The sequence below is a fragment of the Lolium rigidum genome, chromosome 3, assembly GCF_022539505.1.
Source record: "Lolium rigidum isolate FL_2022 chromosome 3, APGP_CSIRO_Lrig_0.1, whole genome shotgun sequence".
NCBI lineage: Eukaryota > Viridiplantae > Streptophyta > Magnoliopsida > Poales > Poaceae > Lolium > Lolium rigidum.
This window is the reverse complement of record NC_061510.1, coordinates 376,955,763-376,971,036: the sequence shown is the minus strand read 5'-3', so window position 1 is coordinate 376,971,036 and position 15,274 is coordinate 376,955,763. Positions and strand designations below refer to the sequence as shown.

At 47.7% G+C, this 15,274-nt stretch overlaps 1 protein-coding gene across 1 annotated transcript; it reads left to right on the top strand.

The window, feature by feature from the left end:
- The first annotated feature begins 10,866 nt into the window (after positions 1–10,866).
- Positions 10,867–14,046, top strand: LOC124700591 (protein NRT1/ PTR FAMILY 8.3-like). Its single transcript, XM_047232686.1, has 5 exons — positions 10,867–11,050; positions 11,194–11,293; positions 11,681–11,898; positions 12,139–12,692; positions 12,814–14,046. The coding sequence occupies exons 1-5, from the start codon at positions 10,994–10,996 to the stop codon at positions 13,640–13,642; spliced, it is 1,758 nt and encodes a 585-aa protein (XP_047088642.1). The 5' UTR covers positions 10,867–10,993; the 3' UTR covers positions 13,643–14,046.
- Positions 14,047–15,274: the final 1,228 nt, after the last annotated feature.

The window sequence follows — 15,274 nt, the reverse complement described above, 5'->3', positions numbered from 1 at the left end:
GTTCACACTCTCAAAACAATATCTTCAACAAAACATTGCCAGCCACAACCAATTAAGACCAGATGTTGGATTTTTACTCTGAAATATAGAACTCTGAACTTCTCATGTGCAGTCGCCCTCACATACAAGTCGTTGTTTGAAGTGGTGAAGCACCAAGCCAATTCACCTCACAACCAAGATCCGATCACCATTGCTCTTCCATCGATCTCGACTTTCATGACCTTCTCCGCTAGTACCATGGAAAGAAAACGAGCACGATGATATTAACAGCCAGCAGAGTTTCGAAGCGCTCCCTCCGAAACCAAACTGTCAGACGAAAAACATGGATACGCACGACCGAAAACACCCAATCCAGCAATCTTCAGGCATTGATCCCACAATAATTTTCGCCGGCAGGGCCTTCCGGAACACGACAATCCAGCCAATCTGGTGAGAAGAAGCTGGCCGATCTTCACATGGCGCGAGAGAAATCCGAGGACCACCACCATTATTTGCAAGACTAGCAGCCCGCTCGTCGTCAGTCATCTACCAACCAGATCGGAAGACATGAAGAGGGCAGTCCAGCACGGCCTGGCGGTATGGCAAGGACCAACACCAGGACCGCACCCGTCCAGACTCACCTGGTCCAAATCTTGGCCGAAACCCTAGATCGGATGAAGGTGGCACAGAGCACCACCGCACGGAGGGCGCCGACGGTGCACGACCTGGAAAAATAGCATATGCGAAGTTGATGTATCGAGAAGCAAGTGCAGATTGCAGTGTGTCTGTTTATCCTTGCACAAAAACCTTAGCGATTCAAAATTCTTTTACTTTTAAAATAGATTACCTAAAGCATGTAAGCCTATTGAAATCCCTCCATGGTGAGGAGCAGCTCAGCTTACGGTGAATAGTGAAAAAATACTCCATCGATCTAGTTCACTGTACACCAGCCCTATTCCTCTTCTATCCTTTCTCCATTCTCCCCGTGGCGACTCCTCCAATCCCTAGGTCACGCCGTCCGCTTTCGTCGCCTACCCTGCCCTTCCCTTTTCCTCTCCATGCGTTGCTCTAAGGCCTTGTTTGGTTAATCCCCTAGACAGGTGGATTGAGGGGTATTTTAACTTGCTAGGGATTTAAATCACCTCAATTCCCCTCAAATCAGTTGAAAAGGAGTGGGGAAGTGTTATATTCGGTTTAAATATGTAAAGTGTTATGTTCAGCTATGTCTGAGGTCAAAACGTCTTCTATTTTAATTATCGCACCAACAGGTGGCACGGCGAAGCGCACATGTTAGTCTAGTTAACCTCTTGAGTTACGAAGAAAAATCTCTTAGGGCACCTCCAGCGGCGGACGCAGACGGACGCTGAACGACCGTTTGCGTCCGCGCGGACCGGAAATGCGTCTGGCACCACCTCCAGCGGGGCGACGCAAAGTGACCGGGCCGTCCACGGAGACGCAAACCTGGCCCAAATATGCGCCAGGTTTGCGTCTCCGCGGACGCTCGGCGGTTGCGCCGAGCGTCCGCTCGCTTCCCCACGGGCTCTCATGGCAGCGACCTAGGTTCGATCGGCCTACGCGCGCCGGTGTGGCAACCGCGGCGATCAATGGAGCGCCGAACCGCCGCGAAAGAGCAACCGCCGGCCTCTTCGTTATACGCGCCGCCGTTAATCCGCGCACATTATAACCCCGCGTCTACGGTAATTCAAATTCAACCGCCTCCTTCTTCATCCTCTTCTTCTTCTTCTCCAACATCGGCACGCCATGAGCGACTACACGCTACCGTCCGACTCGGAGAGCGAGGGCAAGTCGCCCGGATTTCTGCATTGGTGGGAATCCCCTGCGACCCCAAGCGATCCGGGCTCCACGCCCGCCGACCCCGCCTCCACGCCGAGTGAGGACGAGGAGGACGGAGGCGGCAATGGCAGCGAAGGCCGGGAGGAGGACGGAGGCGGCGCCGCCGGCCGACGCCGAGGACGAGGAGGAGGGCCGGGAGGAGGAGGAGGACTCCGACAGCAAGTTCGCCCGGTTGGAGGCGCGAGGAGGCGGCGGACGACAAGGCGGCGGCAAGGAAGAAGTCCGGGCGCCGGGCGTGGCGGCTCGTCGTCGTCCGTTCACCGACGACAACGACGAAGACGCTATTTCTTCCGGTTTCAACTCCTCGACGGGCGCGTCGTCCTCCGGTTCCGACGAGGAGGTGACAAGCAAGAGGCGCGGGGAGTTTCGACGACGAGGCAGGGCTTCTAACAAGAAGGCCAAAAAATAGTTTTAGTTTATATGTTTATAATTTTCTTCTTCTTTGTATGTTAAATATGTTTGAATCTAGTCGATTGAAGTATCCGGTTAATTGTTTAGGCTATAATCTATTCGATTCGACCAACATGACATCATTGAGTATAATTTTTTCGCGTTTAAAACTTGATCATTGAACAAAATTAAAAAGAAGTAGCACCAAAAAAAATACTTGCATGTCCAAAATGCGTCGGACCGCTGGAGGTAGCCCCGACGCAAAAGGATATTTCACCCCTCGCGGTCATTTTGGTGTCCGCCAGGCGACGCAAACGGACGCGAGCGGACAATTTGAGCGTCCGAAATGCGTCGCGCCGCTAGAGATGCCTTTACCTCCGCAAAGGACACTGATCTTGGCATAGCTAACAATAATTCAGGCAGAGCCAACAACCACATCAGCATCGCCATAGGTCTCAAGCTGTCACAACTCGCAACTATAGCCTAGCACAATCGAAGCACTATTGTCAGATAACTCCCATTATCATTTATTTGTCCGACAGAGACTAGAAGACGATGGATTCTGCCCCCCCACTCCTTTTTCCCTCCGGCAGCTGCTGCCGCCCTTGGCCCAGGGGAGTTTGCGTTGCACATGGCTGTTCGTGGCGAGACCAATCTCCCCGGCTTGCGAGCCGCAGCGGCGTCGCGGTTGGCGTTGCCCCGGAGTACCTCACCAGGTATCCCCTTGCTCGGGTCTTCACCAGTCACCAGGTCCCATCTTCCTTCTCACATTGCTGCCCGCAGGCGCCGACGAGGGCGACCTGGAAATGTATCTGACGAACACTGATCCTTTTCGCCAGATCTGGGTTGCGCCGCTTTCGACTGAGTAGTCTCAGCTACAAGGAAAATATCAACATGCCCACCATGTATGTGGCTTGCAGGCAGTAGCAGAAGTTTGACCGTGCCGTCGACGACTTTGACGAGGACAAAGTCCATCTCCAGTAGCGTTACTCCTTCTAACGCAATATAATAAGCGTTTGTGACATGCCCCTGTCCTCTGCAGTCCCTCCGTACATTAGTTGGTTCTGCTCACCAAGTGTTTGAGGTAATGTGTAAAGAAAACACCTACATTATGGTTATTTCTTCTGATTGGATAGTAACAATGTGTAACATTTATAATTCAAAATAATTTAACTAATATATAAGTTCTAGCGACATATCTTTGAAAGCAATGGTAAAGGTTTCCAATTGGGATGCACAGCATTTACATATACTCACCAAGTAACAATGGGTATATTTTTCCGTTGTGTGGAACAATATTCCCTGGAGGGTTTATGTGAAGATTCTTGTCACTGCTATTGATTTTTTATGAACTACAACACTGAAAGTGTAGTGAAATTCCCATTTGGTATATAAGGTCAAATTTTTCCTATGTTGACTATATGAGTTCAGATATTAACTGAAGGCCTGCATATTATTTCCTTTTCATGTGTTTTACGAGTAGCCTTGCAATGAATATTAAGATCACTCCAATTTCGCGAGTGTTACTAACATTTCAATTTTTCATTTGAATGAAAAGCTCCAACTAGAATTGCATGCCGTTCCTAAGAGTCAATACATGAAGATAATAAATATTCTGAAGAACTATACATGATTTGTTGATGGGAGTATGAGAATAATAAAGAGCCAAGAATTCCGTAGAAAAATGTGATAAGGTAAAGGACGCATCCATCTGCCTTTCTTTTTTGAGTAAACAACTAACTGGCAATATGGGATTTTTCTTTTTGCGAACTGATATGGGAATTGAGCTCATGTTGACATGCATAGGATTTCTGGAGAAGTATTTGTCCTTAGAGCACCTCTAACACAACCCGTAAATCACACCGGAACCGTATTTTTCCGCCGATTTACGGGTTCGGATCGAAAGTGGCGTAGAACAGAGACTGAACTCGTTGTCCAGATCAAAAAAACTTTTTTAGGGGCCTAAAAAATTTCACACTCGACCCCTATTAATACAGACCGAAGGACGGTTTATAGGCCCAAAACTGAACGGATTTCTCACCGCTCCTCCAGCGCTACCGTCCGTACAACCGCCTCCAGCCGCTGATTTCTGGCTACTTTACTAAAATTGTGCACCGCCAGCCAAGCTCGTGGCTGCAGGCGGAGCGCGCGGCGGCGGGCACGGCAGTTCATGGCGTGACGCGGTGGCAGGCAGGCGCGCAGCGGCGCGGCCAAGCAGCAGAAGCCAGCGATTGCGTGCGCGCGGCCAAGCATTAAGCAATGCGCGGCAGCAATGCTAGCTAGCATCGATCAATTTCTTAGACGTGGAGCAGGCAACAGCAATCGCAGCAGCAATCACGGCCGCGTCCGGCCGACCAAACCTGCGCCCCATCGGCTCCTCCGGGCGTTCGGTTCTTCGATTCCCTGTACGCGACTGTCCACTCATGATCCTCAAGCTCGCGGCTGTAGCCAGGGGGTGCGGCCGCCGGCCCGCGCGGGGAGATCTACACAGCGGCGCGGACAGTTCTTGTGAAGATGATGATGATTTTTGGAATATTTCGTTTTTCAGTTTTAGTTTACAGGTCTATTCTGTGTCACCCGTTTTGCGACCCGTAAACACGTTTTCGGAAGACTGAACTTGAGTTTTTCGGTTTGCACTTTTACATGCTCTGATGGAGATGCTCTTAGCTTGTGTAGTTGCGCATTTGGATTCAGTGTATCCCTCATATATCTGAACAATTTGTAGATGGTGGCTGCTGCTGCTGGTGCTGCTCGGCCGCGAGCTCGGCCTGCGCCTCTACCAGCCATGGTGTCGACTCTTGAGATGGTGGCGGCTAGGGTTGGGGAGACATGCGCAAGGGTTTGTGTGTGAGAGAGACGATGAGAGGCAACCCATTTTATAGTCCGGAGGGAGCCGGGGGAGCGGTGGAGCTCATTAACGTCGGCACGCAGAGCTAGACACGATGGGACGGTTCGCTGCGCGTCTGTGGAAACTGCACCGCCGCTGCGCCCCAATAACTCCCGTCGCGAGGTAGGCGACAGTTAGGTTAAAATTGAATGTGCCGCTGACGCGTCAGCTCCGCCACTCCGTGCTGGCGTCGACTTTTGGGATGTGTGGCTGACAGGCGGCTGCCACGCCCAAAATTTTCCGCCTCGCGAGGCACCGGCGCGCCCGATTCGCGCCCTTGGCCAAGGGGCTGGCACGGGATTGCCGGCGCTTCTATTGGGCTCGGGAAATCGCCGGCGCCATTTGGGACGCGCCGGTGTGAGTCCATTTTCGCTCCTGGCCTCCAAAACGCTATCGGAGGCGCCGGTGGAAATGCTCTTACGTTTTAGATTAGCCCTCTGCAACATCACATCTATCACTTTCAGTTTGTCTGTGCTGGACAAGCACAGCTAGCCAAGATCTAGGCGTGTGTGCCTTGTTTCACTCCTAAATGATCATGCTCATGGCTTTTCTATTTGTGCAGGCCATACGTCTGTCTCGCATGGTGGTGGCACATGATATGATCTCACAGCTTGCGCTCAGTGTGTATGCTGAAGTTTTTTTTTTTTTTTTTTTTTGGACAGCAAAAGATTTTATTCATTTAAGAGCATTTTACATACATCAGCGTGTACGGTAGCACGCAAGATACATCAGCAAGGATGTTTTTGCCTGGGCATTGTCATGCTCCTGAACTTAAGCAACGAATCGCTACAGATGTGGACTGAATTTTCATAGCTAGTCTTGCTTGGTGGTGAGCTTTCACATTTCTGCTTCTATGGATGTGAGCAATCCTATGCTAGACCCGTTTCTTATAGCTGAGATTAAAGCTTTCGTTATTTCTGGTGGTAGTACTGTTTCCTTTGTAAAAGTCGATAGAACACAAAATAGGGCTAGTGATTGTCTTGCATCTTTTGCGAGACAACAGGGTAGAACTTTGATCTGGAACGATTCGGGGCCTGATTGTCTTCGTCAGGTCCTCGAATCCAACCTGCTTGTAATCCCTATTGTGTAATAAAATCCACTTTTACCCGCAAAAAAAAGGATGTGAGCAACCCTGTTACGTTGGAAGACAGGGCATGATTGGATCTGTGCCATCAAAGGCCTGACCTCCCAATGGGTTGGAGCAGCAAAAATGTATGTACTTGCTACCTCTGAAGCAAGTACTGAACAATCTGTGTAGAAGTGGGTATCCTGGATGTGCAGCAGGCCTGCTAGTTTGGCTGCGAGGTGCATAGCATGTGCCTCAGCCTGAAGTGAAGAAAAATCTTGGGGAGCCAGGGCTGAGACCTGCACTTGCTGACAATGTTGATTGGCCTTCATGTAGATGATGATACCAATTCCAGCCTTTTCAGTTGCCGAGCTCCAAGAAGCATCACAGAAAATGGCATTCCCTACAAAAAGAAGGGGGCGTCTGTAGGTGCTTGTCCGATTGTGCTAGTTGATGACCCCCCATGGAAGTTGTTTTTTCCAAATTGGTTCCCTGAATGATGGCATTGGCTGCTGGATACACTTGAGTAGGTATGCTTAACTTCCTGTTAAATAACAAATTGTTTCTGGCTTTCCAGAGACACCAAAGGTTTGTTGAAGGTTTGGACAATCTGTAATCAGCCTAAGCGATTTTCTAGGTTTTTTCTAGAGCGTAGTGCGGATCGTGCCAGAGGATCAGGGTGAAAGCAGAAGTTTCCTATTCGAAGGACATGGAGGCAACCCGTCTCTGACGTGAAGATGCGTTGCCGTGATTCTCCTGGGACGTTGCAATGGCTTAAAGCGAGAGCACAGCCTCCAACCAGACGGCCTAGCTCGTGCATGTGTGGACCGCTCGGTGTAGCAACCCCAACTGGTAAACAAAGGGTTAGAGCAAGATGATTTGCTGATGCATCGTAGTTCTACAATTTTTTGGATGGAACGAGCGCCTCCTATATTCCAAAATTAATTTGAGAAGTTTGTTGCAATGTGCAAGCAAGCACGCCGTGCAAGCTGAAAATGCAGAAAGAAGATGGCAAGCTAAAAATCTAGAAAGAAGCCGTGGCCACGCTGCCTGCTGCAAAGAAACAAAAGCGTAGAGGTGTATCTGGCGCCCACCCCAGGCTTTTCCCCTCCCAGATGCTCCACCGCAAAGCGAGCCACCAAGCTCCCGTGTAAAAGGATAAAAGGCCGATGGCCCAAGAAACTCTAAGGCCACATAAGTTTTCAAGCCCCCGGCCTCACGGGCAGCCGCCGCCTCAACTCTAGCCGCCTCCAGTTCATCCTCCTCCATAGATCGGTCCCCCCGCCTCCGGTCAGCTTCGCCGGCGTCAGAAGGAGTGGGGAACCCGATCTATACGAGGAGTTTTCGATAAAAGTATGGTTTTCATTAGATTATGTTAGGATTTTGGTAGCCGCCCTCTTGTTGGTTTTCCCTCAATGGAGATGGCATCGTCTGCAATAAGTGATCTTCGGCCTTTCGTTCGGCGACGAGATCTTCTTCCCGGCGTCAATGGTGGTGTTGAACCAATTTTTTAGGTATGGGCCTTCAGATCTTGCTTCGCCAGATCGATTTTGGAACTTTTTTCGTTGTTGCCGCGAGTAGGATTATCCTTGCAGTTTTTGTCCTGGCTGCTAATGGTGATTCGTACTCTTGGCTCTCCATCGATGACGACAAAGCTAGTTAGTTGTTATTCCCTGGTGTTGGTACTCTTGCTGATGTTGAATGACTGCTTTAATGGTTGCGTGCGTGCACGCAGCCTTAGCATTGCGGCTCAAAAAATTATGGGAGAACTTTCGTCGGTATTTACAGGTCTATGGTTCGTTATCTATCTTTCGCTGTCTGCAGAAGAGTACAAGATTGTGTTCTGGAAGAAGAAAGAATTTGAAGACCTCGAAGATTTTTTACTATCTTTTAGACTTTATTTTGTAATCGTTGGAGTCATTCATGTATCTCTACCATGTACTATTTGTTACTATGAATATATGTGGTATTGATTGTAAAAAAAAAAAACTCTGAGGCCACATTCTGGGTACGGTATGAGCATCTCCACCGGCGCGCCCCATAGTGGCCTCGATAGCGATTTTGGGGCCGGCGTAGTTTTTGGGCTTGCACCGGTGCGCTCCAAAAGGCGCTGGCTAGTCTTCGAGCCCAATAGAAGCGCCGGCAACCCCGTGTCGGCCCCTTCATAGAGGGCGCGGATCGGGCGCGCATGCACCTCGCGGCACGTCAGAAAACGCGTGTGGGCTCCGCCTGGCAGCCACACGCACCGCTTTCCCCACCTCCTACCCACGCCCGAGCCGACTCCCACCCCTCTAGATCGCCACCGTCGTTGTCGCTCCCCTGCTTGCAATAGACACCGCCGCTTGTCCAGAAACTGCCATCCATCGACACAGCCGCCACCCCCTCGACCGGCGGCCAATGTTTCATCCGGAATAGAGCTCGCCGCCACCGCCGCACAACCGCCCCGCCCGCAAGGTGTTCGTCGAATTGCCATGATGGACATCGATGACGAGATGATGGTGCACCTAACGCTGAGGCTGTCTGGCGGCAACAACAGCAGCTGATTCTGACGAGCTTGCTCCACGTTCACCAGCCTTTGTTCGCCATGCCTCGGCGTGGTGGCTCAAATCTAGGCAAGAGGAGCAACGTCAACAGACATCGTTAAGCCGGCGCAATGCTTCTTGATGCCGACTACATCAATGATGACGCGACTCATTCGCCGAAAGAATTTTGGCGCTGGTTTAGGATGAACAAGGATTTTTTCAGGAAGATTCTTTACGGCGTTACGGAGTACGATGACCATTTCATGGCCAAGCACGATTGCACAGATTTGCGGGGCTTCACCTCAATTAAGAAGTGCGCTGCTGCAATGCGTTGTCTTGCATACGGAGCTCCTGCAGATACAGCCAATGACTACCTACGGATGTCGGAGTCGACATGTTCATAGAGTCTCTGCAAGTTTTACCGAGCCGTCATAGCGGTGTTTGCTAAAGACTATTTGAGAGCACCATGGGCAGATGATACATCTCGGATCCTGGAAAAAAATGCAGCAAGAGGGTTTCCTGAGATGCTCGGCATCATTGACTGTATGCATTAGGCTGGAAGAATTGCCCTTTTTCTTGGCAGGAGATCTACAAGGGGCATACTGGTGAGTGTGCAGTGTCATTCTTGAGGCGGTGGCAGACCATGACCTTTGGATTTGGCATGACAGGAAGAAACAATGATATCAACGTGTTGCATTGCTCTTCGGTGTTTGCCAGGCTAGCTGAGGGACAAGCTCCTGCCGTGAATTTTGAGGTAAACGGCTACACATACAACAAGGGGTACTATCTAGCTGATGGTATCTACCCGACGTATGCTACATTTGTGAAGACTATTTCGTCTCCAGCAAACGAAGTTGACGCTTATTTTGCAACATGGTAGGAAGCAACACGCAAGGAAGTTGAGCATGCTTTTGGGGTGCTTCAGCAGCATTTCGCTGTTGTGAGGTACCCTGCTCTCACTTGGTGTGAGTCTCAGATGTGGGAGGTGATGAACGCCTGTGTGATCATGCACAACATGATCATTGAGAGCGAGCGCGATAAACATATGCAGAATGATCAACCATTTGATTATCAAGGGCCACTTGCTGAGGTAGAGCCTGTACCTCAAGAATTTTTCTTGTCGGTGATTATTGTCTTGCTTAGCCTATTTTTCTATGAGTGGTCTGTTAAAAACTATCATGTCGTTAGTATGTAATAATGCAAGGCACTGTTCGGTTATGCCTCGGCATCTTCTTCATGTGGATGTAAATCTGAACCTAACTAAAGTAGGTATGCGTATACACCTCTCCCAAAATTTCTAGAAGATTATGAACTTTTTTATATATCTGTTCGTTTATAATCTGCATTTATGAAGTTGATGTATCAAGAAGCACAGTCCAGACTGCAATGTTAGGTCTGTTTAGCGATCCAGATTTTTTCCTTTTAAAATAGACCTCTACTTATTTCATATGCTAAAAGAGATCGAGACATATTTCTTAGCCCCAGTTGTTGTGTAGTGTCAGACAAATTTTTTTCCGTTGGTGGATTATTGTCTTGCTCAGCCTATTTTTCCTATAGTGATCTGTTAAAAACTGTCACGATATCAGTATGGCTCTGCATCTTATGGGGATGCAAATCGCCACCTAACTAAAGTAGGTATACTTATGCTATCACCTCTCCCAAAATTCCTAGAAGATTATGATATTTCTAGATATTTATTCATTCGTAGTCTGCGTTTATAAATACCTTGAAGCAGACCATGTTCATGTAGTGCATTAGACTTTAAATTAGTTCTGATTTGAGTATGCATTAGAGAAAGCACTAAAAATATGCAAGTGTTATGCTTGGCTATGTCTGAGGTCACCAGCAGGCGGCGTGGCGAAGCGCCCATCTTAGTCTAGTTAACCTACGAAGAAAAATCTCTTACCTCTGCAAAGCACACTGATATTGGCAAAACTAACAACAGTTCAGGCAGAGCCAACAACCACATCAGCATCGCCGTAGGTATCAAGCTGTCACAACTCGCAACTATAGCATAGCACAATCAAAGCACTATTGTCAGATAACTCCCATTGTCATTTATTTGTCCAGCAGAGACTAGAAGGCGATGTATGAACCTCTTGCTCGTTTAGGAACGAAGCAGAAAAAAATAGGGTGCACAGTGAGACAGTTGAGTGTGGAGCCGGCCTGATGTCCTTGCTTGGACCGAGACAATTGAACCAGCAGTTTTCCCTCCTCCATGGAGGTGTATTCTTCCCGGTCTTGCTTTTCTCGGCATATCAGATAACCTCGTCTGCCTCCTCCTTCTAGCCAGCCATGGACACCACGGACAAGGGCCCTCTGCTGGAGAAGCACAGTTCCACCTCGCAGCAGGTCTGTCTTCTCTCCCTCTCTGTTATGTTTTGACTTGGTTCATAATTCGTGGTGTCAGTATGATTTCCCAATAATTGATTCAGTTTGCAGAACTATATATCACTACAATTGCTTATTTCATTTTTGTTTGCTGTGAAATGCAGAGTACCGCCGGATATACAGGCGATGGATCTGTTTGCATCCGTGGGATTCCTGCTTGCAGGAAAGATACAGGGAACTGGAAGGCTTGCTCCTTAACCATAGGTCAGGACTGTGAAATGCTTCTCTATAATTAGACTTCTATTGGAAGACCATGTAGGACATATAAATACTTACTTTTTTAGCGCGCTGGTAGCGTGATGCCATTCATTCTAGATCAAGATATTTATATATAGATTGTTTGATAATGGTTGTTAGATACCTGCAGAATTCTTTTTTCTTCTCCCTTTCTAAGAATGAATACTTGAGCAGTGACATTCACTATACCCAAACGTTCATATAACATCCCGACAATATCGTGACCTCCGTTTCCAAACATTAAAAAAATCGTGACGATGCCCTATATGCCTATTGAATTTTTGCACTACAGTTTTCATTACTCCGTTCCATACTCAATGCAAGATCCAACAGAAACGAAATTTCCTTGTGCAGTTTGTTCGTTCTGCTTGTATCTGGCCTATTCCTCGATCATGAAAAACCTAGTCAGTTATCTAACAAAGGTCCTACAAGAAACAAATTTGGCCGCTGCAAAAGACCTCGCAACTTGGCAAGGTACTAGCTATCTCGCACCTTTGGTTGGAGCTTTCTTAGCTGATTCATATCTGGGGAATTACAGGACAGCTCTCATCTTCTGCACAATCTTCTTTCTTGTAAGTGCTACAAATAACTCATACTCCCTCCATTCCTAAAAAAGCTTCGCAACTTTTTCTAGATATGGATGAATCTATAGGTAAAATATGTCTATATACCTCCATATCTAGACAAAGTTGGGAAGCTTTCTTACGAACGGAGAGAGTGCTCATTTATCATCCACATTTCTGAACTAAACATTCAGAGTTGAACTTTGACTTTCCTAACGCTTACCTTTTATTTCCATTCTGTTCATTTAGGGAATGATGATGTTGCTTCTCTCCGCGGCTCTTCCGTTGATCTCTACCGGTCCTCAGGCATGGATTATTCCAACAGGTCCCGTGTCTTCCAAGTACATATTCTTCGTCGGGCTGTACATGGTTGCTCTAGGGTATGGCGCACAGAAACCTTGCGTCTTGTCCTTCGGAGCCGATCAATTTGATGACACTGATGAAGTGGAGAGAACCAAGAAGAGCTCTTTTTTCAATTGGTACTACTTCACTGTCAATGCTGCTGCGCTGATCTCAGGGACTATTATTGTGTGGGTACAAGACCATGAAGGCTGGGTCTGGGGTTTTGCCATTTCTACAGCGTTTGTGGCTTTAGGTGCAGGTACTCTTTTCTTCGGCTCAGATACGTATAGATTCCAGAAACCTGGAGGAAGCCCTCTTGCAAGAGTATGTCAAGTTCTTGTCGCGGCTACTCGCAACTTCAATAAAGATTTGCCATGCGATTCCACAGCTCTTTATGAGTTCCTGGGTCAAGGTTCAGCAATCCAAGGCAGCCGAAAATTGGAGCATACAGACGGGCTTAAGTAATAATACTCTATGCTGCGAACTCAACTCTTAAGTTTATTACCTACATATAAGTCCATTTCTGTTGCATTTCCAGTTAAATATTATCCAAGGTCGTAATCTGTTTTATTTCTCTCTCAGCTTCTTTGATAGAGCTGCAATTGTGACACCATCTGGCTGTGAATCTCCTCGCCAACTTAATAGTTGGGAGATCTGCACTGTAACTCAGGTGGAGGAGTTAAAGATTCTGATCAGGATGTTGCCAATCTGGTCTACGGTCATACTATATTCTGCAGTTCAAGAACACATGTTTTCGACGTTTATAGAGCAAGGCATGGTAATGGAGAAACACGTCGGCTCTTTTGAAATACCTGCTGCGTCCTTCCAGTCCGTACAAGTCATCACTGTCCTTCTACTTATTCCATTCTATGGACGAGTCCTCGTCGCGGTATTCAGAAACTTCACTGGCAGGACGAATGGCATTACGCCGCTGCAACGGACGGGAGTCGGCTTATTTTTGTCAATGCTATCAATGATGTCAGCAGCAGTGGTGGAGAGCAACCGGTTGCGGATCGCACAGGATAAAGGCTTGGTGCACCGTCAGGTAGCCGTTCCGATGAGCATCCTGTGGCAGGGACCACAGTACATGCTGCTAGGAGCCGGCGAGGTGTTCACCAACATTGGCCTAAGCGAGTTCTTGTATAGTGAATCACCAGACTCCATGAGAAGCCTGTGCATGGCTTTCTATTTTGCCAACATCGCGACTGGAAATTACCTTAATTCGTTCATCCTGTCTCTTGTGCCGGTGTTCACAGCCAGAGGAGACATTCCAGGGTGGATACCTGGTAACCTGAATGAAGGGCATTTGGATAGGTTCTACTTGATGATGGCTGGGTTGAGTTTCTTGAATTTGTTGGCATTTATGTTCTGTGCTACTAGGTACACAAATGTGAAAAGGCTTCATATATAGTCCTGGTATGAAAAGGTTATGATTTGGTACAACATAAAATCAAGTTCACGGGTAAGCTCTGTTGGAGCAGCAAGCAGAAAACGCTAATGCAGTCTCAAGAAATCGCGGGGGAAGACCCATTTACACAGTTGAGAATTTGAGATTTTCTCCAATCATGAACATCTAGCAAAATATACTACCATGTTCAGATCTGAATGTGGTATCCAAGGTAAAGTAACTATGTACCAGATGCAGTCCACATACATCAGGAAACTGCAAATGTATTTGTTTTGACAGTGGTAGAAACCAATGTCTAAAATCCGGTAGGATGTTTGTAATTTATTCTTGAAAACTATTGCCCTGGATGCCTGTGTGATAGAAGGCTTTGAAACTGTAAGCTAGTGATTGTGTGGTTTGAAAAGCTATTTTTGTAATGCAACGCTACAGTACTTGATAGCTTTTTTTTTTATGCTTATGGGTTAATTATTGGTTTGCCACTACAGCCTGCGGATCACTCAGTTTTGCCATTAAATCTGAATTGTGCTAAGTTTTGCCACTAGTATGTGTGCAACGACTCGTTCCGTGAGTCTGCCGTTTCATTTAGGTCAACGTCTTTGACTCGGCTGTTTCAGGTGGGACCAGGCGGAGACGCGTTTGAAAAGAGGACCGTTGCTGGCCGTTTCACGTGGGACCCACAAGGCAACCGTTGGAGCTCAACCCCATTTTAAATCGCCTGAACGCGCGGCAGAGCTCGCAGCGGTGAGCAGAAATCGACGGGGTTGGAGACGGCCAGAAGCACCTCACGGTTCAGATCCCGCGCCACCTCTATCCATGTCTTCTTCTAGCTCCCGTGCCACCTCTCGGTTCGAGCTTCCGGTGCGCATGGAGATGCCGATCCTCCTCTGTCCGCGGTGCCGGGCGGCCGTTGATCGGAGGAGTTCGCGCACACCGAAGAATACCAATCGTCCGTTCTACGTGTGCAACAGCGAGAAAGGGGTAAGAATAGGAGAAATTTCAGTATTTTGTGGATAGTTTATGCTCAATGTGGTTGATCTGTTTCGTGTGCTTGCAGATAAAATGCTTCTTCGTTTGGGTCGATGTTTTGGTCCAGACGCTGATGAATCAGCTGCTAGATGAGCACGAAGAATGGTTGCCCATCTTGCCACAAACGACACGGGTCGCCGCGATAGCTAGTGCATAAGAGACGGAGGGCGGAGCACGCATTGACAGAGAGGTAGCTTTTGAGCTAAGGAGGATGAACCAGAAGATTAAAGAGCTCGAAGATCAATCAAAAATTTGGAATTACATTTGTGCATTTGTAGGTGGTATTGTCATCGCACTAATGTTGACATTGTATGGAAAGGCATGACTTTGTCATGAATTTGTGATGAATTTGTAAGCTTCAAATTGTATGAACTTGTAAGCTTGAATTTGTAAGGTTGAAATAAATAAATCTGATCAAAATTCGCTAGTGGCAAAGGTTTGGCTTTGGGCAGATGAGAAGGGTCTTTAAAAAAACGGTGAAAAATGAACAAACAAAAAGGGATGTGGCTGTGACTCGAACCCAAGACCGCTTTCTTGGTAGCGTGAAGGGTTGGTAACCAGTGGGGTGGATGGAAAGATATTGAAAAGCAAAAGGAAGAAATCTAGTTA